Raw genomic sequence first — 27,784 nt, 5'->3', positions numbered from 1 at the left:
GGTGTGTTTGATAACACCTTCGTATTCAAATTTTCCACAGACCAGCTGCATCGGTTTCACTTGTAATCTTGTTAGAAATGCAGGCTCTTTGACCTGCTAAATCAGACTCTACATTTTAACAAGATTTCCAAGAAATTTGTATACCCATTCAAGTTAGAACGTAGAGAACACTGCCATAGAGAAGTGCAGGTGAAGTCCTGTGGTTCAAAGCTTTTTCCTTTCAGCTGGGAAGGACCCAGGATGCTGTTTTAGAAAATAATAATGTTTGAACTAGACCTTAGAGCATGAGTAACATTTGGAAATACAAAGAAATGTTACCCCAAGCCAGCTGAATGTCATGAGCAAAGACTCGGAGACAAAATAGGCAAGGGCATCTTTAGGAAGCTGTGTTTGGGTAGAATACTTAAGAAGCGTATACATAAAAGGGTAAATAGTGGGGAATAGAGATTTTTAAATGACTGAAGTCAAGTAACAGTCTGGATAGTTTATTTTTTGATTAGGGTCATGGTATACCCAGAACCTGACTTTAGAAACATAATTTAACAAGAGTATAGAAGAAAGTATTCTAAGAGGAGATTTGAAATGGAAATTCTTCTTAGGAGGAACTTCCTGTTACCCAAACAAAAGGTAGTACGTGTCTGTGTGGATTATAGCAGTGGTAGTAGGAACAGAGGTATCAACAGATTAGTAAAATAAAATGTGCCAGTTGGATAGATAAGGTGAAAGAAGAAGGACTCAAAGATGAATTAAAGTTCCCCTGCCTAGGTAACTTGAAGTATGTTAACACTGTTAACATTTCCAATTTAAGTAGAAGTAGAAAGATTGAGGGGCTTCCCTGGGGAAGAATCTGCCTGCAGTGAAGGAGATGCAGGTTTGATCCTTGGGTCGGGAGGATCCCCTGGAGGAGAGCATGGCAAAACACTCCAGTATTCTTGCCTGGAGAATCTCACGGACAGAGGAGCCTGGTGGGCTATAGTTCATAAGGTTGCACAGAGTCAGACACAGCTGAAGCTACTTAGCACACATGCATGCACTGAAAGATTGGGAAAGGATGGAAAGAGATTGAACAAGTAAGGAATTCCCTGGCAGTCCATTAGTTAGGATTCCACACTTTAACTGCTGAGGGTACAGATTTAGTCCCTGGTCAGGGAACTAAGATCCCACAAGCCACAGTGTGGCAAAAAAGAAAAATAGAGTTTAAATAAGCAGTTCACTAAGTGGGACTAAAAATTGACAGCAAGGGTTAGAGCTTTTGGAGACAGTTAAAATTGATATTAGTTGTCACAGCAACTAAAAAAAAATTTTTTTTTCTTTTTAATTTAAAGACATCTTACAAAATATTAGCCAAGAGATAGTGTATAAGATTTGCCAAGAGTTAACAACCAGTCTTTTGAGAGAATGGAGAGCTTTGCAAAAAATGCTTATGGGCCCATACAAGCTAAAATCTAGCAGACTTCCTTGGTGGCTTAGACGGTAAAGCGTCTGTCTACAATGCGGGAGACCTGGGTTTGATCCCTGGGTCGGGAAGATCTGCTGGAGAAGGAAATGGCAATCCACTCCAGTACTATTGCTTGGAAAATCCCATGGACAGAGGAGCCTGGTAGGCTGCAGCCCATGGGGTCGCAAAGAGTCGGACACGACTGAGCGACTTCACTTTCACTTTTCACTTGAAGAGCATTGCCCTGATTTATATATAGTGTTCCAGCTAGAAATCTCCATTGGTTCTAGATTATAGGGAAATATATATATAATGTTTCTAGTATATGTTGTAGAGATTAAAGAAATTGTTTATCATATTTAAAACAGTTAACTTTTATAAATTAAAAAGTTAAGACAAGTTATTATTCAGCAGACTGTAGGAATGGTTTTCATTTCTCTGTAACATTACAAGTTTAAATAAATTCTTATTGGTATCACTGCCAGGAAATAACCTATTTATGGTTACTGCTGCCCATCCACAGAAGTTTTTCCTATTTTACAGTTTTAAAAAATCTCTGTAGTACTCAAAAACTTGTAAGGTTTGGTTATAAAATGAAAACAATGTGTAAGCTGTGATATGAAGGAGTCCAAATTTGGGGCTGTAATTCCCTCTGTGATTGAAAGAGAATGTGGTGGAGTTTTTAGTAACACTTAAAATATAAAAAGAAAGGCCCATACAACTAGTTCCTCATAGTATTCTTTTTAATTGGTTGGCGTTTTAAACTAAGGTAATTATAGTTAGGTGCCAGTTAGCTCTGAAAGTGAAAGAAGGTTAGAAAATTAATTAAATTCTTTTATATCAACTTTTTGATTTCAAGTCTGAAGTCCACGCTGAGATTCTGCTTGCCTGTTAATTGTTGATTTCTCTATAATTACTGAACTTCAACACCCACAACTCTTTTATTTCAAATCTACTAGTTTATTCATGCCAAGATGCATCAGTATTTCAAGACTGATAATATTTGATCAGATATTTGTAAATAAGTACGCCAGTGAAAAAAGGAATTGTAGAAGACATTTTTAAGAATAGCATAAAAACATAAAAATCCACTTTGCTTTCAAACATGTGGCCCTGTAAATTCAGAGATTTGATAGTTTACATTTTGGGTAGAAAAACTTCCTGCTCAGTAACCTGAAAGAAAGTTTGGATACAACTTTTATGTAACATAAAATAAGTAATTGCATGATTACATTTGGTTTACTAAAGTAGCTGTATTAAATAAGAAAGTCTTGTTTTATGCTAGTGCAATAAGATAAGAAAAACAAAATAATATATAAATATTAGGGAATCAGGCCAGATTATCATTATTTAAGTATGATAAGATATGTTTGCAATCAAACATAGAAATACATGAAACTAAACTAGAATACTATTAGAACTATTATGATTGAGAATTATATAGGTTACAGTAACCACGCAGTTACATATGGTGAAATGAGTTATAAAAGGCAAATCAATTCACAGTAGCATCCAAAATTACAAAATACTTAGGAATAACTACCATAAAAATGTAAATGTATAAATATGTATGACTTCTTTGAAATACAGTTTTTAAAAAAAAGCATTTGTGAATAGATTCCCTTGTTTCTGTAAGGGAAGACTCAATATTTGTAAAGATGGCGGTCAAGCTTCCCAAAGGTTACTTTACTATTAGTAAAAATATCAGTGAGCTTTTAAATATTTGATTAGCAATAAAGTTTGTCTGCAATAAAAATGACATTTATTGGATGCTTGTTAGAAGTCCAGCCAGCAGAAAATATTTATACCTATAATGCAGAAAAGGCTAGTATCCAAAGAGTACATAATAGACACATAATTCCTACAAAATAATTAAAAAAAACAATAATAAATTGATAACAAAACTGGAAAACTCACTGAAGACAAGTGGCATATAAACATGAAAAAAAGTTCAACTTTATTATAAAGTATTCAAAGAAAAAGTTAATAATATAAGTAGTTTCTTTTTTCTTTTCAAATAGAAAAAAAGTGGTTTGGGAGAATGTGCCACTAGTGGGAAAATAAAGATTGATATATGACATTTTTTAAGGCCATCTCCCATTTTATCTTTCACTTTTACGTGCATGTAGCTCTTTAAGCTAACATGTTCTCTTTTAAGGGTTTATTATGAAGAATGAAATTCTATAAGTACTAACTTAAAGAAATATTTTAAACTTATGTATATAAGATGAAATTGTGTAGCAATATTAAAAGTTCCTGCTATGTTACCTTCCCTCCATTTTCCAGTGATAACCTATCTCTCATATAACTCAATGTATTATGCTGTTAACAGTGTTACCTCCAAGGTGGATGGTAGGGGAATTTTATACTTCATGTAAATCCTGGATGTTTCCCAGTTTTTGCACCAAGTATGTTTTATTTATAACCAAGATTGTGTTAGCTTGAAGTAACAATGGCTTAAACAAGATAGGAGTGTATATCTCTTTCAGTTCAAGGCCATGTGAAACTTTGAAATTACTGCACACCCCAGATATCTCCATCTTTTGCCCCACTTTCCCTGTATTGGCTTTTGTCCTTTGTATTTCCTCGTGATTCCTGGTGGTTGCTAAAGCTTTAGCCATCCCATCTGAGTTTCAATGCAGGGGCAAAAAAGGATACTCCTCAGATAAATCAGTTCCTTTTCAGGATCCTTTCTATAAGTCCCACACAGCACTTCTGATTATATCTCATTGGCAGAACTTAATCAAGTGGACATACTTTGCTTTGAGAAAGGCTCTATAATACAGTCTTTTATCTGGGAGCATAGCTGCGTTTAATAAAATCAAGGCTATATTACAAAAGAAGGAAAAGACGTATATTGGGTATGTAACTAGTAGTAGACTCTGCCATAGGAATTTTTTCTACAAGCTAAACTACAGTTTCTGTTATGCATACAACACTTGTATGGGCACACACATATGCTGTTTATTTTATATGTTTTATATAATTACATTTTAAAGTTGGATTCCTTTTAGTATTTTTAGAATTTACACTGTTCAGGGTCACTTAATAAACCATGGGTTTGCTTTATTCGGCTTCCCTGAATGTGTCATTAAAAACAAATTATTTCCCAAATTGCCATGAATGTTGCTTTGAGGTCTTTGGAGATAGATAGGACTATATTTAAGTCACAATTTTATTGTGACTTATTATTGGCTGTGTGTCCCCATTATTCATTGAGTATACTCCTTGTTTGTTTGTTTCATACTGTATTATAATTTGTGATTTATAGGCAGGTAAAGTAAACCTCAAATGTGACCTTCTTGAAGAACTGTCTTACTTGTAGTGAGTACTTAGTAGTTACTTACTAATATATAAAATAATGAAAATTCTACTCTTGAGGACATGCATGAAATGTACTGGAGTGTTATAAGCACTTTCAAAAGGAGAGTTAGAAAGAAAATTTATAGTATAAATATTGATGTAATTAACATATAGGAAGGAGATAGTGCCTAATTTCTTTATGTAAAAATGTAGATTAACTATTTCACTGGAATGTTTTAAGGATTCTGTAAATTACTATGTATATGTTAACGTTTAATTGCTAGTGATTGTAGGAAACCCATTTTTTTGTTCTCCATATTCACACCTGTCATACTTTCTGAGAGTTTTCTAGTTGTTTCATGTTTGTTAATTTTGCTTTCCCAAGTATGTTTTATAAAAGCCATTTCTTTAAACTTACTCTCAATCCTCATAACCCATAATGTGATTTTCAGTTAAGTAGTCAATTCATTGACTGTATAAAAATCAAGAAAAAACTAAAATGCCTATGTTACATTGGCAGTTATGCAGAGATTGTTAAGTAATGAAATAATATACCATACACGTGATTTTTATAAAGCATGTGCTTGATTGGGAGCATGGCATGTTATAGAGTGAATACAGCAAACATGTCCAAGGGAAAAAAAGAAGCCCAAGAAATGGGCTTGGGTAGAATGATTGCTTGGTATCACCAACTTAATGGACATGAGTTTGAGCAAACTCTGAGAGATAGTGAAAGCAGGGAATCCTGGCACGCTCCAGTCCATGGGGTTGCAAAGAATCAGACACGACTTAGTGACTGAACAACAGTAAAGTGAAATAAGAGACATGATGTCATAAAAGCAGAGGAAAGAATTAAAGAAGTAAAGGGTGTATTAGAAAAGGTCTTCAAAAAGTCCAGGGAAACGGAATCTATTGGAATTTACAAGGTGGCAAGATCCTTAAAATCATATTAATGAAGTGCCAAGGATCCAATCCATGTTTGTCAAAGGGAAAATAAAATGGTCAAATTTAAAACAGAGGTTTTCCATTTGAGAAATCTGACCATTACCGGAAAAAAGACTGAGATTAATGGGTTTGGTAAAAGCCTCTTTAAGAAAAGGGGTACATCTGAGGGGATTGTGATAACATAACAGACAAAATTCCAGGAATTTCTTAGAACTGTGCAGACCGTGCATGATGGGATAGCCATCTGGGGGTCTTTGTTGATAAACTGTTAAAAACGTTTCTCGTGTGAATAGCCACAAACATTTTCAGTGCTTTTTTGTTGGTTGAGTAAACCGAAGAGCACGAATGCAAAAGCAAAATTTGATGCCAAATCACAGAAGTTGCCATAAACACAGAAGTTCCCCTAGTGAGGACATTGCCTGTGCCTGAATTTCATTTGTTTCTGCTGGTACCATTTCTTAATTTTTCCTGGTGACTAGCCAGAATGAAGAAGAACTGGTCTTGCCCAGAGTGGTAAAGTGATAAAGGTAACTTAGGTAGATGGAGAAAATATTTAGGGGTTTGCTGTGATGATCTGGTCTATCTCAGAATGTAAGAGATGTGCTTACTCTTTTGTCATGGGGGTTTGCAACCTTCGTATATGCCTAAATCTACAGCTGCTCCTCATTTTCCAGATGGCATCTATGGCTGGGAGTACTTTTTACCATCTGCACTTCTCAAAGAGTTTGTGAACTCTCTCTTTTAATTATTGGAAATGGAAAAACTAATTGGTAAAGTGGTTAAATGATATAAAAGATTTTAAAAACCGAGTGAGAGCTTTTTATATTCTTTTTATTTTTATATTTTGTTTAACCTTTCAAATAAGATCAGTGCTTTATGTGGTTTTTTTACTTTCATCTTTGCATGTCTGCCATCTTTGATATTTGCAACACTCCAGAATACTGCATAATAACTGTTTTGTACATGGATTGGTATTTGAGCCAAATTCCAAAACCCTTACCTCCTTCCAATACTGTAAAGTACTATTGTTGGCATGAGCATGGAACAGCTAACACTGAATGGATATAGAGTACAAACTCGTGTGAATTGTTCCATTCATCTAATGTTTTCAGATTGGTAAGATACAGTGTCATGATTTGTAAAGGTAATTTAGAAAGACAAACTTTTTATATGTTGCCAGTGCTTACATGTATGTAAGACACTAAGATAATGGGAGACACAATTTTGGAGATCCTTGTTATAACTAGCTAAGAATAATGAGTGACATCTGACTCTGAAAATGAACATATTCTCTGTCTAGGGAATTCTGGATTTGGAGTGTTATTAACTTATTTTCTCTTCTTTCAGTCTTATGAGTCATAAATATATTTCCTAATGATGTGTTGTAAATAAGGATCCTTTAATAATCAGTAGATAGATACAATACTTATTCACCATCTTTTCTCTTTAGGCTGGTTCTACTGGGGAAAATTCTCCAGATAGTTTGTCCATTTATAAAATTAGATACTTGCCATCTTTGCTCATTTTCAAGTTCTCTGTTTACAAAACTATTAAGAAGGTGTGAAATGCAGCCAAACTTCCCAGTTTATGGGAAATGTCTGATGATTGCATTTCCTACATGTTCATTGTTCACACATGAAGAAATTTGGCAGCTGTGAGATTATTAAGTTTAGAGTATCCAAATCTAACCCTCACTGGGATTTTGGTTTCCCGCTTTCTACCCCTACCTTCTCACCACCCACCCCCTACTCTTTGTAACCATATTAAGTGCTGTGGTATTATTTCTTAAGATTGATGATACTTAAATTTTCTTCATTTTCCATTTATTAAAATGCTATGAATAAATCATAGACTCGGAGTTCACCTGATGCAGAGTCCTAGTTTCAGGCAGTGGCATACTCAAAACTGTTAAGAAGGAGGTTCCTTAAACTTAGAATTCTCAATAAAGAGTTTATGTGGTGGTGCCATTATTAGGGTAGAGGGCAAGAGTGGTAGCTAATATAAATGCTGTAATTATTTCAAATTATTCTGCTAGAAAATTTATGATCTTACACATAAACTTTGTAGCTGACTCTGAAAATAGTAGAAAGTGATTTGTTTATATGGTTTGATTGACTTAATTTTTACTTGATTTGGCATTTAATTCAAGTAATTTTTTGGTGTTGAAAACCTCAGATTACTCTATTTCTTCATGATTATGAAAAATCATATGGAGAAATGAGGAATTTTTCTGAATACATATTTTACTTTTAGAGATTTAAATATGTGAAAGTATTAAGGGAAGATACTATATGATCTTTTAGGTGTGGATCAAAAGTCAGCAGCAGGTCCTTGATCCTAAGTGTCTTGCTGTGCTGTGCTTAGTTGCTCAGTCATGTCTGACTCTTTGTGAACCCTTGGACGGTAGCCTGCCAGGCTCCTCTGTCCATGGGATTATCCAGGCGAGAATACTGGAGTGGGTTGCCATGCCCTCCTCCAGGGGATCTTCCCCACCCAGGGATTGAACTTGTGTGTCTTAGGTCTCCTGCCTTGGAAGATGGGTTCTTTACCACTAGTGCCACCTGGGAAGCCTCCTAATAGATAATGGGTATGCATGGGTTTGGCTGACAAGAAAAAGGAGACAAAAATAATAGGAAATTGTGGGAGAAACATACAGAAAGTAGGAAAAGAAGACAAAATAAACTAATTAGTGCCCCAGTGCCACAAGCAGCTGCCTTACGTTCTTCCTTCTTCCAGTGTAGCCATCCATCAGATAATTCCGTAACAGTTTTCAAATGGTTAACAGTTCCATTTGGTGATCCAATTTGATATTTTCAGTTTTGGGGGATTTTTTGGACAAATTTCTTAAGTCTGTTTTCAAAATGAAGGTGGTGATAGTTTTTATTACCCTGAAGGATTAGCAGAATTGCTTTTTTGCCCAATAAATTGCTTGAATAAAAGATACTGTGAATGAAAATTAATGATGATCATCATCTTTGATTATTTTGCAGTAGGAAAAGCACATTTAGACTTTGAAACTCTGTCCTTTGTGTTTTAATCACAGGCTGTAGAAGAAGAAGATAAGATGACCCCTGAACAACTGGCAATAAAGAATGTTGGCAAGCAGGTGAGGTATACTATAATAGGTTATATAGTCACATAATAACATGTTCTTGAGAGTTAAAACTATTTTGGAGCCTGTGTGATTTTTTTTTTTCTCCTGTGTTCACTCTACATTTTTCTTCTGTCATGTAAATGTGATGCTATTTAAAAGTCACTGAATTATTTGATGTCCGAGTCTTTTTGCCAGCTATAGAGAAGTAAATCACAAATATATACCTATGAGATACTATCTTTAGTGAGAATAATAGAAATAAATTAGGAAATTTGCATCCTGAGTTACTTTTCCAAGTATTATTTTTATCTGAAATAATATTATCCTTGAAGATAATAGAATGGTGGGTTTATTTCATACATAACAGTTTTTAAAATGATATATAATCTATCAATATGTAGACTTAAATTTATAGGTAATATTCTTGAGAAAGCTTAAAGCCCTGTTGGATTTTACTGAGTGAAGAGAAAGGGTTTCAAGTATTTGCTCTTTCACTTTACCAAGATGAAATATATATTTTAGTTCCTATTTTTCTGAAGGTTGGGGGGGAACACATCAACCAATTAAAAGAATCTACAGATTAATTAGACTGTTTTTTAAAGAATGTTGATTACATTTTTTCATTTCATGGAACATGGTTATCATATTGCTGATGTTGGCAGAATCTTGATATTTCAGATGCAAGACACTAAGCTGTCTTTGCTTTCAGCCATCCTACCATATGCTCTGATCCCATCACATCTCACAAGCTATGTAGGTTTGGGCCAGGACCATTCTTGGATGGGAAATCTCTAAGAATCACCCAGCTGCCACAAGAAGTAATGTAGATAACTGCGGGAAGTGTGTTACCAATTTGCTGCAAAGCCAGTTACTCCAGTAGAGCAGTAGGGGCAAAGGTTCTAACTTAAATATCATAATTGATGAAGTCAAATCCCACTGCATTCTGAATATTATGGTTTAAATAACAGTAGAAACCCTCCAAAACCAAATGAGATATAATTCATCTTATTTTTTCATCCGGTATGATACAGTCACCCTTGTTGTCTTTTCCCACTACATATTTTATTATAATATGTAATATTAGATCACCAACTTGGATCCTAGCATTCAGTAACTATTTCTTGAATAAATAACTCTGATGCTGTAGTTTCTTTATGTAGATTCAGTTTAACAGTTAGCAGCAAATAAAAGGAGTAAATTAAAAGTGAAACTGAAAAAATATATGATTGCAAAGTTTAATAATCATCAGAATCATTTTTTAAAATATCGTACTTCACTGGTTTGGCCTACTGCGTGGCGAAGGCAAAACTGGCTATAATGGAATCAGACCAGTGTCTTTTTCTCTCGCCAGTGTTAGACTCATTCACCTAAAATGCTCTAAGGCTTGTGTTTTTTTTTTAACTTAAGAAAATTTAATATTATGGTCTAGTTATTTGAAATTATCTGTAGCGTGTTGTATCTCTGGGTGTTTTAAAGAAATCAACGTATTGAAATTGTAGTTCAGAAAGCAACAGCCAAGAAGTAATTTCAGTGGTGAACATTTTTTTAAAGTTAGGATTCTTGGTATTTTAGCAATTCATATAAGAAAATAATGCTTTAATTGAGAATTTTTTATTTTGTACAGTGTATACCCTTTATATCAAAGCTTTCAAGTTTTTAGCTGAAATATTTTAATCAGCTCAGCCTTAAACATAAATGTATATTAAGCATTTTAATTTAACTTCCTTTTATTACAGTGCAACTTTAAACCTTATTTTAAACTTATATTTCAAATACAGATTTGATCAGGTTTAAATTAACAGATTGTATCTATATTCTTTTCTGTGATACATTTTTTCAAAATAGCTACATGAAATATTCTTAACATTTTAGAATTGATCCAAATTGTATTTAAATTTTTAAGTTACTAATAGTGACTTTTGATCCAAGAGTATTTCTGATTTAAAGTACTATTCGTGAAATATTAAAATCATATAGAAATTAAATTAAAATTATAGAGGAAGTGGTGAGATTCACATTGAACTCTTGTCTATTGATATATGTCTGTTTTGAGCAAAGTACCCTCTCAGACATTGAATATATGTGAATGGCAGAAAATATACACCTATAATCAGATTTATACATACATATAAAATGCTCTTAACTTTTTTTTATCAGATGATTTCAAACTGTATAGAATTCCTTGTGACTGTTTATAATTTCTGCTGCAATCATAACATTGTGTAAATCGACCTTTCATTTATTTTATCAGCTCCTTAATATTTTAACAGATTTAGTAATCCTGAAAATGTAATAGTATATTAGGAAAACAAAATTTTAAAATACATATATACATTTAAGTTTGGCTTTCTTTACCGATTTCATCAGCTACTGAAAAAAAAAATCTAAGCAATTCGTCTACCAGTAATATGGTTCTTGTTTTTTTTCCCTTTCCTTATTCTTTTTTTCCTTTAGGACCCCAAACGTCATTTGGAGGAACATGTGGATGTACTTATGACTTCAAATATTGTCCAGTGTTTAGCAGCTATGTTGGATACTGTTGTATTTAAATAAAGTAATGGAAAAAGCTTTTAGTGATACTTTCAGTGTATAGTCCTCTGTTGTTCCTAATGCTCAAAATCAAGGGACCTCTGAAGGTGCATTTGGCTAAAAGTAAGACATCTGGCATCATTTGCAGCACTGTAACACCTTCACTCTCCATTGTGCAATTACTTCTATTCCTTTAGTCAGGGTCTTTGCAGATTCCAAAGTTGTATAAGAATACATCAAAGTGGACAAATTTTGTTAAGATCCCGTTTAATATTTGAAGAAATCAGTAACACAAATATATTTTGATTGTTGCTTACAAAATAAAATACATTTACAATCTATGTCTCCTGAGGTCTTTTTGGCACTGGGTGGAATTGACAGAATAACATTTGACAGTGCTCTAGAAATCTCACACAACGATATGTTTCCCTTTGGAATTTAAGATAACACAAAACATCAGTATGATAACAAAACTTCACAAATGTAAAATGACTGCCATTAATGAGTGGCTACCTCATTAGTGAGTAACCCAGAAAAATGTTGACATATTAAAAGTATTTGTCACAAGTTAATATTGTATACTCAATATCTTGTTAACACATTATACTTCCAGTATTTCAGATAAGATAAGTAATATAAGAAGAAAAGGGAGGCAATTTAAATTTAGATTTTTGTGATTTTTTTTAAAGGGTACATTTCCACCAACAATGTTGAGATTGTCTGGGAGTTAGTTGCTTACTGCTTGCTTCACTAGACTTTAGCTGAGGCAGCTGTAGAAGGTGTGTAATGTCTTCAAAGCAAAATGAGAAATGGAGCCATAATGTGAATTTAATATCTTGAGTACATAAGCAATAAGTTTGTCATTGTTTTCTCTCATTTTAAATTAACTGAGAACAGGACCCAGTTTCCTGATAAAGACAAAAATTTGACTGATGGCAGTTTTCAGAGATATTTCAACCTGTTTCTAACTTGATGTACATAAGTAATTGTTCTCATTAGTACTCATTCATTGGACAGTACCCTACCAGGGCCTCCAAAAAATGTGCAAAAAGTGTGGAGACAACATTTAATTCTGTCTCTCCCTTTGTGAAAATAGGGTAAAAATGTTTCTAAGGCTTCATTACAGGGGAGTTTACTTGGGGATTTAGAATTGAGACTTAGCCTCTGCTGAAGGTGGTATGAATAATATGATGAACCAAATTACTGTCCTATTTGAATAATCCTTGGCTTTCCTTGGTAGCCTAATGAAAAGTTGCTAGAAACTTAAGTGGAATTGGCTTAAACTCCTAGTATGTTTCACAGCCTCATTTTTGGTGGAATGAGAGGTGTTTGGAGTATTTCTTGATTGTCCTGTGGTTTCTTCTTTTAAAGACAGTGATGGTATATTTTATGTAGGACATGTAATATGTACTAATTGTTGGGATTATAACAGCCAACCATTTACAATTAAAATATAAGTTGAAGTTAGTAGAAGTTTTCCTTTTGCCTGCTTTAAACTTGTGTGCAAGCTGGGTTTTTTTTAATACATGATTTTCCCCCATACATAGATAAGGTTCTGTGACTTTTCTCACAGATACTGTTCATGAGAGCTAGTAAAGATTTTTTTGGTACAATATGCCCTCAGAAGAAGGTCTCAGTAATCGAAGGGCTGTTCTCAACATTCCATTTGAAACTTTTTTTTCTTTCACTTTGGTCCCCTGAAAAATAGCTCCTCACAATAAAATGACTGAGAAGGCTTATACAAGGCCTGCCTTTTGTTCTTGCTTGATCACCTCATCTTCCTGGACTTCACACAGTCACATACCACGTTCTCCCACTTGGTTCATGCTGGAGACATTCCCAATTTCAAAACCTTACCAAAATCCCTTCTAGCAAAAAACCTAGATTTTTATAGATTTGAAGCCCATCAAAAGGAGGATGCCCAAAGAAGAGGCTCTGTGAACACCTTTGTCTTGGAGTGCACAGCTATTTTAGCTAGCGGCAGCGGCCTGATAGCCTAGGCGGGCATTCAAGCAACTTATTTAACCACAAGCTCTATAAGCCACTTCAGATGTGTGTGTTTACCTGAGTGCTTATATGAGCACATTTATTGATTTTGCTGCACTAGAACCAAAACTTGCCTCAGATGTCCTGCTTTCCTCTTAGACTAGTACGGGGGCATGGAAAACTCCAGCCTCACTATTCAGTGTGATCTGCTTGGACAAGGAGCACCTGGGTCTTCTGGGAGCTCACCATACATACAGACCTACTGAATCAGAATCCAGAATCCTGGTGAGGGTCATATGCACTTTTAAAGTTTGGGAAGCCCAGCTCTACAGAAGTATGAGTCAAGAGCAGATGTGCTGATCCTGAGAAAAACCTTAGTTTTCCTTCTTGAGGATGCATATTAAAGGCATAAACCTGTATTGAGGAATCACTGAATGCAGTCCTGATGATCTGAGTGAGTGTTCCTGTTCATCTTCTAATCCAATGCCTTAAAAACTGAGGAAGGTGCACTCTCCCTCTTCTGAACTTTAACATGTCATTTTAGCATTCTTCATTTTTTAAAAAACCCAACTCAGGGTACTAGGAATAAAAAAACCTGACAAAGAGCCCAGGTAGTTTCTCCTTTTTTGCTACACACTTAAGGCTGTCCCACTGAGGGAGTGGGAGGTGGGCAACCTTGGAAACCGTGGAAAGGCATTCAGGGACAAAGAAGTTAATGAAAGCAACAGTAGGCCAAACAGGGCAAAAGGCTCTCAGGAGAAATGGCGATAGAGGTAAGAGGAAAAAAAAGCATCAATAATGTCATTGCCACGGTCCCTTCCCCCACCTCCCAACACCTTAGTAATTAAGCCCCTGCTTGTTTCTGAGGCTTTTTGAAGGAAAATGGGGTCTGGCTGTATTTTTCTCCCAGAAAACTATCTCGGCTTGAGTCTGGGACATCTGGTCATCAACCCTTCCAGCCCTGGGCCGCCCGCGTCGGATCTTGCTTGCAGCGCGGTGGTGGAGGCCACAGCTGATGCCCTCTGCGGCCGAGGCGCCCGAACCGCCAGCCGGGCGCAGTCCGCGCTGGACGCTGACCGCTGGGCCCACCCAGGCGGCGCTCTCCAAATGCGCCCGCGTAGGCACAGGTCGAGTCTGGCAACCCCCCTCGCTATCAAGCGCAGGACCCACCCAGTGTCCCGGGCGTCCTTTCCCTCTGGGAGCGGCGGGGGCGAGGGGAAGGCAGTTACACTCTCGGAGGAAGGCACGAGCTCCGCCGGGCGGAGGCGCCCAGGCCAAGCCTCCGGCACGGAAAGAGTGTGTCCCCCTGGGTTACGCGCCAGCCTCCGCGCTCCCTGGGTATCCGGGCGGCTCCCCCTCGTGATCGCCCGGGTGCTGGGGAGCCTACTCTCGGGCCGCTTAGAGACCTTAGACAATGGAGCCGAGCAAGGCGGCTGGCCTAGGGCCGAGCACCGAGCGCGGGGGTGGCTTCTCCCGCCGCCGGCTCCCGCGGTGCCCCGCCTGGAGCCGGCCCGCCAGCCAGCTCGCGGGACCGAGCCGAGCTCCGGCGCTGCGCTCCTCCTGGTTTCCGCGCGGCTCGGCCGTCCCAGGAAAGCCACAGGAGGGCGGGCTGGCTGGTGCCCGCCACGCGAAGCAGTTTTGGGCGGTGAACCCTCTGCTGCTCTTGGCTCTCTGGTTCGGGCGGAGACTGAGTTGCTCCGTGGAACCAGTACCATGAGATCTCTTCTTACACCTCGGGGTTGCTTTGGGCCTCGTGCTATCTATTTGTGCCAACATCCTTTTAAACTGGTTCTTTTCTCTATCCCTCTTTAAATTCTTTCTCATTTTAAAATTATTGGCATGGATTCTTTTTCTCCCCTCCAGATTATATAAACATTACACACACACACACACACACACACACACACACACACACACGAGTCTTCCATAAAGATCACTGCGTTGACACCACTTCCACTCTGTCTCCCCAGATCAGCGCTTCTAGCGAACCCATTTGCGCGAGGACTCGGCTCTTTCTTTTCCTGGCGAGGCTTTTGAACCTGTCGCCAAGGCCGTACCTCGGAGAGAAGGAAGTGCAGTGGGACGTGAGGGATGCATGGCGCCTGCCCCCAGTTAGATGCTCTTCAGATAATCTGCGACCAAGCTCGCTGATTAAATATTTAGGAAAGACCTCGTAAACATCACTGCAAATACATTAAGGCACTTCAACCCGACAGCTTATGATTATTTCAAAACTTAAAAAGGAGATCATTGATTGTCACTGTTTCTGTGCTCAACCAAGAAACCGAATCTTCCCGAGGTGGGTGGATGGGGTGGCTGAATTGCTTTTCTCCCCCACGACTCCCCCTTCCCGCTCACTTTCATGGCTGTGGCGCTCAGTAGCAGTGATTTATTTATTTCTGTATGGAGTTAAAAGGGTGTGCGTTGGTGGGGGTGTTCGTTGAGGACACGCAGGACCTGATCACAAAGGACTGGCTCAGGTGTCTTGTGCTTCTGTATTAACTGGAAAAGACAGACTCTGGAACTTTTACAGGGCGAGAAGAGGCCACCGGCTCGCGCTTTGTATACTTTGCACTTGAAATCGTTACATTCAACTGAATATTTGGCTCATTCAGATCCGAAAAGTCTCCTAGCATCGTCGAATTCCCTCCTCCGCCCCTCAGCTCCAAAGGAGGGGGAGGGGGAAGGTAGGAAATGTTTAGTAAATTGCACATCTTTGAATCTTCCTAAAGCAGTGGTCACAAAGCTTAAAGGTGACACAACAGCGCTCACGTAAAACCAACACACATTCCCCACCCCCCTAAACCAACAATAAAATCATCCCCTTCAATTTGCCATGATCGCTGCGACCAGGAGCCAGGTGATTATCCTAATTAATGTCTATCTAATTAAATTACTGTCAGCAGTTAACCAATGGCAGGAGCCGTTTCATCGGCTGCACAAGCAGCAAGATCAAAAGTGAGCCTTTTCTGATTGCTGCATAGTGTCAATTGGCCAATCTCTTCTCCCAGGGGAAAAAAAAAAGTAAATCAAACCTTTGAGAAGCATTTGCTGGTTGAAGTGCTTTCTGTCTAGTGAGGGGGTCTGTGGATTTCTAGTTTATGATAAATAGGACTTTAAAAACCAGGGACAGGAGGGCGAGTGTTCAGGTTCTAGAGCTATGCAGCTGGAGCACTGCCTTTCTCCTTCTATCATGCTCTCCAAGAAATTTCTCAATGTGAGCAGCAGCTACCCACATTCAGGCGGATCTGAGCTTGTCTTGCACGATCATCCCATTATCTCGACCACTGACAACCTGGAGAGAAGTTCACCTTTGAAAAAAATTACCAGGGGGATGACGAATCAGTCAGATACAGACAATTTTCCTGACTCCAAGGACTCACCAGGGGACGTCCAGAGAAGTAAACTCTCTCCTGTCTTGGACGGGGTCTCTGAGCTTCGTCACAGTTTCGATGGCTCTGCTGCAGATCGCTACCTCCTCTCTCAGTCCAGCCAGCCACAGTCTGCGGCCACTGCTCCCAGTGCCATGTTCCCGTACCCCGGCCAGCACGGACCGGCTCACCCCGCCTTCTCCATCGGCAGCCCCAGCCGCTACATGGCCCACCACCCGGTCATCACCAACGGAGCCTACAACAGCCTCCTGTCCAACTCCTCACCGCAGGGCTACCCCACCGCCGGCTACCCCTACCCGCAGCAGTACGGCCACTCCTACCAAGGAGCCCCGTTCTACCAGTTCTCCTCCACACAGCCCGGGCTGGTGCCTGGCAAAGCGCAGGTGTACCTGTGCAACAGGCCCCTTTGGCTGAAATTTCACCGGCACCAAACGGAGATGATCATCACCAAACAGGGAAGGTAATGCTACATTCTTGGCTGCCGCTGCTCCAGGCGCGGCCGGGGGGCATGTGTACCCGGGCTGTGACCGCCGCGGCAGCGAGGATTTGGGGTCGGGAGCGGAGTGGAAGGCGCTCCGGCGCGTCCTAGAGTTGGCTGGTGTTGGAAAAACGGAAAGTGGAAGGTATAACCACTGCGGTGATGTCGGGGAGCGGGGCGGGGGGGGTGGGGGTTCCCGCTCTAGAAAGGTGGTCGGAGAGCCAGTCAGTGGCCGGAGAAAGGAGAGAGAGAGAGGGGGAGAGTCCTGGCCTGTGGCCGGAAGATGGGAGGGAGGCATCAATGCCCGATACACCGACAGGTGGAGATTCGGGTCGCCAACCTCGCTTTCTACCTGGGCAGTGATACCTGCCGACTTCCCATTCCAGTTCATCCGCCGATCTCCCAGACTTCAGTCCCTCTTCTTTTTCTCCCCCACCACCCTATTTCCAATCCAGCAAACGTTCGCTCATCGATGCTGAGAAAATAAGTTTTGCTTTGCTATCTGGCGCCGCGCTTCTTGCATTTAATCTTTAACATTTATGTTTTTTTTTTTTTTTCCCCTTGTTGTCTCCCCCCTCCCTAATTTAAATAGGCGCATGTTTCCTTTTTTAAGTTTTAACATTTCTGGTCTCGATCCCACGGCTCATTACAATATTTTTGTGGATGTGATTTTGGCGGATCCCAATCACTGGAGGTTTCAAGGAGGCAAATGGGTTCCTTGCGGCAAAGCGGACACCAATGTGCAAGGCAAGTCCTTCCAATTAACACGTCTTCCTGACACTTATTTAGGTGAGAATGATTAATTAAAGCCTTTGTGGACTGGCTCGAGCGACTTTTAAAACGATCGGCCAATGACTTCTAAAAGGAAACTAGGAGGATAGGGGGAGAGACTCAGCGACGAGAAGGGGGAGGATTATGCAAAAGCTATTTTAATCATTCCCAGTTAATAGGAAGAAAGCGCGGCCTTAAAAAAGCCCCAGCTAACGGGCCTTACAGTGGAATAAGGGGTGTGTGTCTGTGTGTGTGTGTGTCTGTCCTACGTGGTGAGGAGTTGGGACTGGGCAGTGCCGCGGGCACATGTAAACAACTTGTCTCTTTCTCTAGGAAATCGGGTCTATATGCACCCGGATTCCCCCAACACGGGGGCTCACTGGATGCGTCAAGAAATCTCTTTTGGAAAATTAAAACTTACAAACAACAAAGGAGCGTCAAACAACAATGGGCAGGTCAGTGGCTCAAGCGCTCATTTCTCTCTCTCACACACACACACTCACTTATACACACTCGTTCCTGCCTAAGATCCAGTTCATCACTTTAACATGAGGAACGACACATGTGTCTTTGCTTCATTAAAAAGACTTTTTAAAAATTCTATTTCCGTCCTCCCAAATTATATTAAGCTACAAAGTTGTTCTTGTCCCCCCTGCCCCCCTCCCTCGCCCAATTATCGAGTTCCCAACCTTCACAAGTACAAATATTTGGTTGATTTTGAGAAGGAAACGCGCAGAATCTGCAGGTTGTGAAAATCTTTGTTGCTCCTTAAAGGAGATCTGGGAGAAGGGCCCTGAGAATTGGGCGGTCGGGTTCGGTTTTCCTCTGGTGCTCGGGCGTTGCGTGCTCCGGCGAAACGGGGGCAGGTCTGCTTCCGCCAGCCAGTCACCAGCTGGGCGAGGCCCGCGGTCAGTTTCCCGGGGCGGCGGGCTCCTGGCAGACTCCACACGGCCCGCGGCTCACAGCCCCGTGCGGGCAGACCGCACTAACGTGCCGCCGGGCGCTTCCCTTTCTTCCCGCCGGACAGATGGTGGTTTTGCAGTCCTTGCACAAGTACCAGCCCCGCCTGCATGTAGTGGAAGTGAACGAGGACGGCACAGAGGACACCAGCCAGCCCGGGCGCGTGCAGACGTTCACTTTTCCCGAGACTCAGTTCATCGCCGTCACTGCCTACCAGAACACCGATGTAAGGAGGCCTGGGGGCTGGGCGCGCGGCGGGCGGCGCAGGCTTCCCGCGGCCCGCGGCGGTACCGGGGGCCATCCCCGGCTCGGGCACCAACAGCCGCCACAGCTGGCTCTGCTGTACCTTTTAAGAGTAGGGCTAGGGGCCTGCTGGGCACCTTCCCTGTATACCTAACCGGTCGGAAAACTCTGCTTATTCGTCTCCGACGCGGGTCACCGGGCCACCTTCAAGGTGACCAGGATTTCTAGAGCCTCTTGGGAATTTTGATTTAATTTTCAAACATCAGTTTCTGGGTGATCGAAAGAAATGCACATTCATGATTTTAAAACTAAAATAAATCAAATTACTGGGGACTATGGAGTGAGCTTCCTAGCACTCATTTGCAAGTTTGCAAAAACTTTTTTTTACTACTGTTGATTTGACTACTAGAAGTGAGAGTGTTTCTTTTAAAACAGGAAAATATAATAAATGAAAGATATGCATTTTTCAGTCAAAACTGATTTCAAGATGCAACTTGTGGGTTCTTCAAGTTGTGTATTAGAAGCAACTAACAAATATGATAAAGCATTTAAGATAGGCAACATTTTTTAGGAATGAATTCAAGTGCCCCTTAAAAATTTTTGCCTGAGTAAGTGTATTTACATAACAAGCATTTTTTTAAATGAGAATTTTGAACCAGTTTAGGACACATGGGAGAGCTAATGGAAAGCTATACTTTAGTTTTAGTCACCATTAATTTAAACATAACTTTCATCATACTTTTTTCACCTTTCCACCCATTCCCTCAAAAATTTCAGTTAGGGAAACCTTGCTATTTAGTGAAATTGTAGGCCTTTAGCCCCTGTCAAAAGTGGCAGATGACATATTCTTAAACACCCAATCTGCTTTGTATAAAAAATAAAATTATATTAATCTTTTTTTCTCTTTTTCCAGATTACACAACTGAAAATAGATCACAACCCTTTTGCTAAAGGATTTCGGGATAATTATGATACGTAAGTAGTTTTGTACCTTTCTTCTCAAATTTGTGGAATTGGGCTTTGGGTCAAAGGTAGACTGTTTTGTACAAGGTTTTTGGAAGCTAGAAAGTGTGAAGACAAAGTTGTTTTCGGGGTTTTCCCTTTCTTTTTTGACGGTCCTCTTCTCTAGGGCGACCTGGCTTGGTACTTCTGTGTTTTGGGTCAAAGGTTTCCTCCACCTATATTTAGCTTTCATATGAATTACAAAGTTGCTGGCGCGAACCCTGGGGCTGGCTGGCTGGCTGCGGAAGCTGCCCTGGTTCCCGGGTTCGGGAGTTGTGTGTGGTGCTGCAGATGCTCAGCTCAGATTGTCTGTGTCTGAAACCGCCGGATTCTGCTGAAAGTGCATGTGGCTCTGGCAGTTGTTACAGTCTCCTTGGCATATGTGACTTTTATTTACCCATTTCCAAGTTTTGTGTAATAGCTTTTCCTGTGCAAGTTTACCATGGACTGAATAGAAATGTGCACAGGCAAGTTCACGAGCACAGCTGATGGTGCAGTCATTTCAGGCTTTGGGAAGGACCCAGGTGCTGTTGCAGTGTATTATTTATGCTTTGAAAGAAAAATATTTCCTCTTTAATCATTTGTATCTAGGTGTGTTTTAATTAAATGTGCTGGTTTCCTTTTCTCCAGACCTCCCTTATCTATCTCGATTTCTTGCCTATCAAAATGCTGTCCTCTGGGGGCAACAGTAGGTGTAAACTGAACCTTTCCTGGGCTTGTTCTGGTGTTCTCTCAATCAGAGGCTCAGAGCCCAGGTACAGTGCTGAGGAGTTCACAAAGAGTTATAGGGCAAGATCTAAATCTGGACTCTGGGGATCCCTTCACTTTTCTCTGACCATAGAAGGAAAGGATACATTAATTTTAATTTCATGGCTTGCATTAAGTGCTGGGGCTAGAACTACAGAGTTGAAGCTATCTTTGATTAGGAATAGATTAAATTTGTGGAGAAGACAAGTGGCTCTCTCCAGGTAGATACCAAACTTCCCTCCTGATATTTTTATAACAAATTGAAGAGAATCATCAATAGTTATACACTGTAACTATAGTTATACACTATAACTATATAGTTATACACTAAAACTGTACAGTTATACACTGTAACTGTCAAGTGTATCCCTCAAAAGTGATCCAAAGGAAGCAAGCCTCATCAGTATGATTCCCCAGGAAAAAAAGAAAGAAAGAAAAACTTGGCTACTCTAGTCCTTCCTCACAATCTAAAAAGGTGGGCTCAGCACGGTGGAAAGCGTGTGGCCCAGGAGACCAGAGATACTGGTCTCTGTACTAGGGGGGTCTTGTAGATTTTGAGCTTTTAATTCTGCTGTGAACATCTGTTCCAAAGCATTTTATTTTGCACAAATCAATTCGGTAATCCCAAGTGGGTTGGAACCTGGATGGGCATATAAACTATATCTTTTGCAGATTGGTTTTTTTTTTTCTTTTCCTTTTAAATGTGGTGGTAAACAGAGAAGATATTTGCACCTTGCTGGTTATGTTCCCTTCCTGCCTCCCTCTACTTGTTCTTATTTGAGACTGGAATTAAGTTTCAGGAGGGAAATTTTGTTCAGTCAGCAAACTGCATATGAGCAGCCACGGCATAACCCTCATCTGTCCCTCTTCTGGCTGACTTCTGTTGGAAAAGCCACTTCTGTTTGATTCTTAAGTCACTATATATTTATCATAAAAAGCTTCTTTAGCTATACAGATGGCTGTCTTAGAGATTTATGGCTTAGAGTAGAATGGTTTTGGACACTCTCTTTCCACCTTACTTTGGTTATTTGGGCCTGGCTCACTGTTGGAGAAACAGAGAAAGCAATAAAGAGTTCAGGGGGACCAGGGTGTTTGCTTGGCCACTCACTAGGGAATCTCCTCCCCAAAGTACTGAGGTATGACAAGTTTCTCTTTCAAAACAGTCTGTTGATTAAAGATAAAAACATTTATGTGTGAGCTAAAAAAGGGAGGCATGTGTGTGATGTATATGAGAAAATAGGTCTACCAGTCTTGATCCAGTCTCTGGTTCCTTCTCAATTCTAATGGGATCTTATAGGCTACTGTGGGGCCTAGAGTGAACCTTTGATTATCTTATCTAAGGTAATTCCCAGTAACACAATCACTGTCTATGGTTGGGCAAGTTATTTAACTTTCCTTTGACTCAATTTCTTCATCTGTAAGATAGGATAATAATGGTACCTAACTTGGAAAATTGTGATGGTTAAATAATGATCTGTACAGCCCTAGACAAGGGTGCCTGGAACATAGTCAAGTTGTATAAGGATGAGCTGTTACCAGTGGGAGATTCTTGGCGGAGGTTGATAATTGTACTTTTAAGAGTTTGCCCACATTTTTTTTTTCTTTTTTTTAAACCAGTAACAAATCAAAAGCTGGGGAGAGAAGCTCAAAGAATACTTTTCCTCTGTAAAATAATTTTATTGATTGATGACTTTATTTCCACATAGTAATTCTAGTTTGTATGGTTGGAGGGGTGGTTAAAGGAACACACAGGGGAAAACAATAGTAAGTGCCATGGAGGCTTCCAGCAGTAACCCTCGGGTCTCAGAAGACTGTCCAAGGCCAGTCTGATGCTCACTACCAAGGGGGGGTCCCCGCGTGTGTGTCAGATGGAAGAAAGTGGTCTTAAAAGGATGGAGTGGGTAACCGGTTTAGAAATTTCACTCAGAAACTGTCACCGCAGAAGAAAGGCCCACTGGGAAAATGACACCTGAGCCCCTGGGCAGATCTGCCTCAATGTGTGCACATATATTGGAGAAGTGGGTGAGCATCCCCTGCTGTGCTCTTCTCTCGGCCCTCTGTGCACTTGGTGAGAGAGCTCAAGAGAGGAGCGAAGCCTTCCTCTTCATCTGTATCAGCTTTAGGTCTCTGAATGGACAAATCGGTTCCTTTATAATTTCACGATTTGGAGAGGATGAAAGTCTGTGACCTTTTGTCTGTCTTTATCCTGGACGGCAGGTTACACGTGGAGAGTGTGGGGGTGGGCGACCAGGGGTGGTCTTCTCTTTAGCGCCCCCGAAAGGACCTTGCGCCACCCTTCGGTTCTCTCTCTCTCCCTCCCTCGCAGGATCTACACCGGCTGCGACATGGACCGTCTGACCCCTTCGCCCAACGACTCCCCGCGCTCGCAGATCGTGCCCGGGGCCCGCTACGCCATGGCCGGCTCTTTCCTGCAGGACCAGTTCGTGAGCAACTACGCCAAGGCCCGTTTCCACCCGGGCGCGGGCGCCGGCCCCGGGCCGGGCACGGACCGCAGCGTGCCGCACACCAACGGGCTGCTGTCGCCGCAGCAGGCCGAGGACCCGGGCGCGCCGTCGCCGCAGCGCTGGTTTGTGACTCCGGCCAACAACCGGCTGGACTTCGCCGCCTCGGCCTACGACACGGCCACGGACTTCGCGGGCAACGCGGCCACGCTGCTCTCGTACGCGGCGGCGGGCGTGAAGGCGCTGCCGCTGCAGGCGGCTGGCTGCACGGGCCGCCCGCTCGGCTACTACGCCGACCCGTCGGGCTGGGGAGCGCGCAGCCCACCGCAGTACTGCGGCGCCAAGTCGGGCTCGGTGCTGCCCTGCTGGCCCAACAGCGCCGCGGCCGCCGCGCGCATGGCCGGCGCCAACCCCTACCTGGGCGAGGAGGCCGAGGGCCTGGCCGCCGAGCGCTCGCCGCTGCCGCCGGGCGCCGCCGAGGACGCCAAGCCCAAGGACCTGTCCGACTCCAGCTGGATCGAGACGCCCTCCTCCATCAAGTCCATCGACTCGAGCGACTCGGGGATTTACGAGCAGGCCAAACGGAGGCGGATCTCGCCCGCCGACACGCCGGTGTCCGAGAGCTCGTCCCCGCTCAAGAGCGAGGTGCTGGCCCAGCGGGACTGCGAGAAGAACTGCGCCAAGGACATAGGCGGCTACTACGGCTTCTACTCGCACAGCTAGGCCGGCCCTGCCCGCCCCGGCCCCGCGCCCCGCCGCGGCCCGGCCCCTGCCGGCTCCTCGCGCCTCTCCCCCTGCGCCTCCTGCTCACGCCCCACCTCGCGCACTCCCTCAGTTTATCTGACCCTCGAACACCGTCTGCAGCGAATTAGTACAGGTCTCCTGAGTGTGATTTTAACCTTTTTTTTTTTTTTTTTTTTGCACAGCAGTTTCTGCAGTTAGCGCACCGACCTTCAACTTGGCGGTAAACCTTTTTGGTTTGCCTACTTACTCTCCTTCTGTGAAGTTATCTTAACGGTTCCCCTCCCCCTCGTCTTTTTCTCACCCTCTCCTTGTCTTTCTCCTCATGAAACTCTTCACCTTTAGGAGACCTGGGCAGTCCTGTCAGGCAGCAACGATTCCGACCCGCCAAGCCTCGGCCTCCCCATTAACCGTAGGATGTTGACTGTAGAACCTGGACCCACCCAGCGCGTCCTTTCTTATCCCCGAGTGGATGGATGGATGGATGGTAGGGATGTTAATAATTCTAGTGGAACAAAGCCTGTGAAATGACTGTATATAGTGTTAATTTATTGTAACGAATGGCTAGTTTTTATTCACATTGTCAAGGCACAAAACCAGTTCATGCTTAAACTTTCTCATTCATTTCTTTTCCTTTTTCTCCAACTCCTCCCGTCCCTGAAAATGTTTTCTTGTGAGATTATTAACAGTATTCTAAGAGGCTCTGGAAACTCGAAAGACTAGATAATGAAGAGTTTCTCACTTCTTCTCAATCCACTGCATGAAATAACTACCCTGTGCCCTTCTGCACACAAATAGCTAAGGAGAATCTGACCAAACACCTGTAAAGGATAGGTGTCTGTTCATAGGCAAGTCGATTAAGTGGCATGATGCCTGCAAAGCAAAGTTAACGAGTTACATGTTTTTTTCCCCCCTTCCTTCTAAATAGAATAGCTCGACATCAGCAATATTATTTTGCCTTATTTGTTTTTCCCCAAAGTGCCAAATCCATTACTGGTCTGTGCAGGTGCCAAATATGCTGACAAACTGTTTCTGAATATCTTTCAGTTCCCCCCTCCACCTTTATATGCTGTAAATCTTTGTAATGAATATTCTACTAATGATATAGATGACTGAATTGTTGGTTAACTATAGTGTAGTCTAGTGAAGATGAATTGTGTGAGTTGTATATTTTACTGCATTTTAGTTTTGAAAATGATTTCCCCGCCACCTAGAAACAGCTGAAATTTGACTTCCTTGGGAAAACACTAGCATTAATGCAAGTAAGACTGTTTATTCCCCCCTCTAAGTCTTGTTATATTTGATAAGGAGCACTGATCCCCCTGAAAATAGATTAGTAGAATTTCTAATGTTGTGTAGCAAACCTATACTTTTTTTTTGTATTTTAAAATTAATGTGAAATATGCATCATACACAATACTCAATCTAGATTCCAGTCCATTGGGGGGATTTTTTTTCCTAATAGGAATTCAGGGTCTAAACGTGTGTATATTTTGGCTCTTCTGTAAATCTAATGTTGTGATTTTTATATTTGTTTCGTTTTGTCTGTGAACTGAATAATTTATACAAGGACACACTCCATTGAGAAACGTTTTGTTTTTTGCTCGTTTGTATTGTCTGTGTATAACAAGTAAAATAAATCTGGTAAAACTCTATGGTGTTTGAAAGCAGTTTACAGTTTGAAAATTTAATTAGAGGTGAATATTTTTAAGGGCTGAGGAAGAATAGCCTGTCTCTACTCCAATATGGGGCAGTCTGTGTAGTGGGAACTACATCCCATTTTCCTCTTAAATTTGTTAGTATACCACTACCAGTAATTACTTTTTTCTGTCTTATTTACACCTACTTAGTTCCCTGTAAGTCGAGTTCACTTTGTTACACTCGTTTTTTTTTTTTTCTCTTCAGGAAAATGTACACGCTTTCTTATATCTGTAAGTAGGAAATAACATGAGCAGGAAATGGAGGGTCTTTAATAAGAAATTAAGTATTTCTTGAAATTTCACAAAGTCAAGAGGGAGGCTTTGGGCAAGAGAAGAGTGTAATTTAAATGCTTGTCAAAATAGGCTGTTGACCACAGCTTTAGTCTGATGTTGAAAATTCTGGTCTTTAAATACAAGGCCTTGGAGTTGAGTGGTGAATCCGTAAATGAAAACACAGAATGGCCTACATTTCTTGAGTGGATTATTTTGGGGGGATAGGGAGGGGTTGGAGTAGGGAAAGTAATCATAGAGCAAACTCATGAAAGGTCGATATTTAACCAGTGAGCTTAAAACTTGCTTTAGGAGGTATCTGTGGGGCACCACTCCATCTCTTCTACAGAGAAGTTCCAGCGCCCATCCTGCCCAAGCCAGGTCACCATCCCTTGAGAAAAAATGCAGAAATGTGGATATTCCAGCTGGGAGGAGGCTAGTTGCGTCTTAGTCAAGGGGTCCATTGAGCTCTCTTTTGCTCTTGTCTCCAGAGAAGGAGATCCAAGAAAGGTGGAAAATGGTCCAGCATCCTTGTTTGGCCTAGGCCAGTCTCAGGTTATGGGGTGAAATTTACCACCACCCAGAGATGGTCCTGTATCCCCTTTGCAATTTGACAGATGCAAAGAGGCTTCAAAGTACCAATTAAAATGAACACTGGAGGGGGGAACAAAACCGATTTGCCTTCCTGGGGTAATCTGGCCACTAGACGGCGTTCCGCCGAGTTTTGTCTGCCACATAGAAAAGCGATGACTGATTTTCTTTTGTGTTTGTTTCTCCCGGATCACACCTAAGAACTAAACAAGAGGACAAAAAGTACAGAACAGGGGGCCTGCGTGGCGAGTGAAGTGGAACGGTGTATTCTTGTAATCATCCCGTGGCCTTGCGCTCCTGCGACCTCGGTGCCAGCGAGCAGGAGGCGCACGTGCAGTCGGGAGGCCCGGGGGCGCCCAGGCCGAGGGCGAGGGGCTGCGGAGCCGCCAAGGGTTCCGGGGAGTGATCCTGGAGGTCGGAGCGCGGCGCCGGGCCAGGCCCGCCACCCTCGGGCCAGAGTCACCGCGAGCAAAGGAGTCGGTGTCATGTGCGGAAACGAAGCTCTTAGAAGCCGAGGATAGATTTCACAGGAACGTAGTGCCTTGTACTGAAAGACGCACTTAGCTGCTATTAGGAAGTACTTTAAAAAATTGGGGAGGTCGTTTCCCTTGCAGCTCGGCACCATCTGCTGTGTGGACTGAGTCAGCGTGAGGTAAATTTGCAGCTCCGCGCTCCTCTCGGAGGCAGTGTGCTTTCCTGTCCCTTTCAAGCATGATCGTTTCTCCTGGCTTCCAAGGAGTCTTGGGTGTCTAGTGAAGTGACACTGTCAGGGTGTCTGAGAAGCTGCTGCTGTTTCAAGGAAATCAGAGTGTTTTGGGGGAGGGCCTGCGGGAACCAGAGTTCGCGTCCCGGGTTAGATTTCGAGTTGCCTTTTTATCTCCCTGAGGGTAGGAGTCAGGGTAGGGACGGAGAAGGATGACGAATCCTCCCCGTAAACTGCAGATTTTCTGTTTTCAAAAGTGGCTTTTCAAAAAGAGAAAGGAAGAAAAAAAGACGAGCGTGCGGCTTTTTATTCTGTCTCAAGCCTTCCCGCCACTCGCGTCGCGCGCCATCTTAACTCCTTGCCCACCAGCAGCTTGGGGCCGAGCGCGGCGGGCCGGCGCCGCTGGAGCCCAGGGATGCTGCGCCCTAG

General features: G+C 41.9%; 2 protein-coding genes across 10 annotated transcripts in view; both read left to right on the top strand.

Moving 5' to 3' along the window:
- Window positions 1–11,650, top strand: part of PSMD14 (proteasome 26S subunit, non-ATPase 14) — a 102,603-nt gene extending 90,953 nt beyond the window's left edge. For all 9 annotated transcript variants that reach the window (XM_042243813.1, XM_042243817.1, XM_012135814.3 and 6 more), the window contains 2 exons: window positions 8,730–8,792; window positions 11,235–11,650. In XM_042243813.1, the coding sequence (XP_042099747.1) occupies window positions 8,730–8,792; window positions 11,235–11,333 (162 nt within the window). In that variant the 3' untranslated portion in view covers window positions 11,334–11,650. The remainder of the gene's footprint in view (window positions 1–8,729; window positions 8,793–11,234) is intronic.
- Window positions 11,651–16,341: 4,691 nt separating this feature from the next.
- On the top strand, window positions 16,342–25,746 carry TBR1 (T-box brain transcription factor 1). The gene is made up of 6 exons (XM_027964904.3): window positions 16,342–17,147; window positions 17,758–17,912; window positions 18,270–18,391; window positions 18,964–19,122; window positions 20,053–20,114; window positions 23,215–25,746. The coding sequence occupies exons 1-6, from the start codon at window positions 16,456–16,458 to the stop codon at window positions 24,071–24,073; spliced, it is 2,049 nt and encodes a 682-aa protein (XP_027820705.1). The 5' UTR covers window positions 16,342–16,455; the 3' UTR covers window positions 24,074–25,746.
- Window positions 25,747–27,784: the final 2,038 nt, after the last annotated feature.

The sequence above is a fragment of the Ovis aries genome, chromosome 2, assembly GCF_016772045.2.
Source record: "Ovis aries strain OAR_USU_Benz2616 breed Rambouillet chromosome 2, ARS-UI_Ramb_v3.0, whole genome shotgun sequence".
Classification (NCBI taxonomy): domain Eukaryota; kingdom Metazoa; phylum Chordata; class Mammalia; order Artiodactyla; family Bovidae; genus Ovis; species Ovis aries.
Note: the sequence above shows the minus strand (reverse complement) of the source record. Positions and strands in the feature narration are given on the sequence as shown.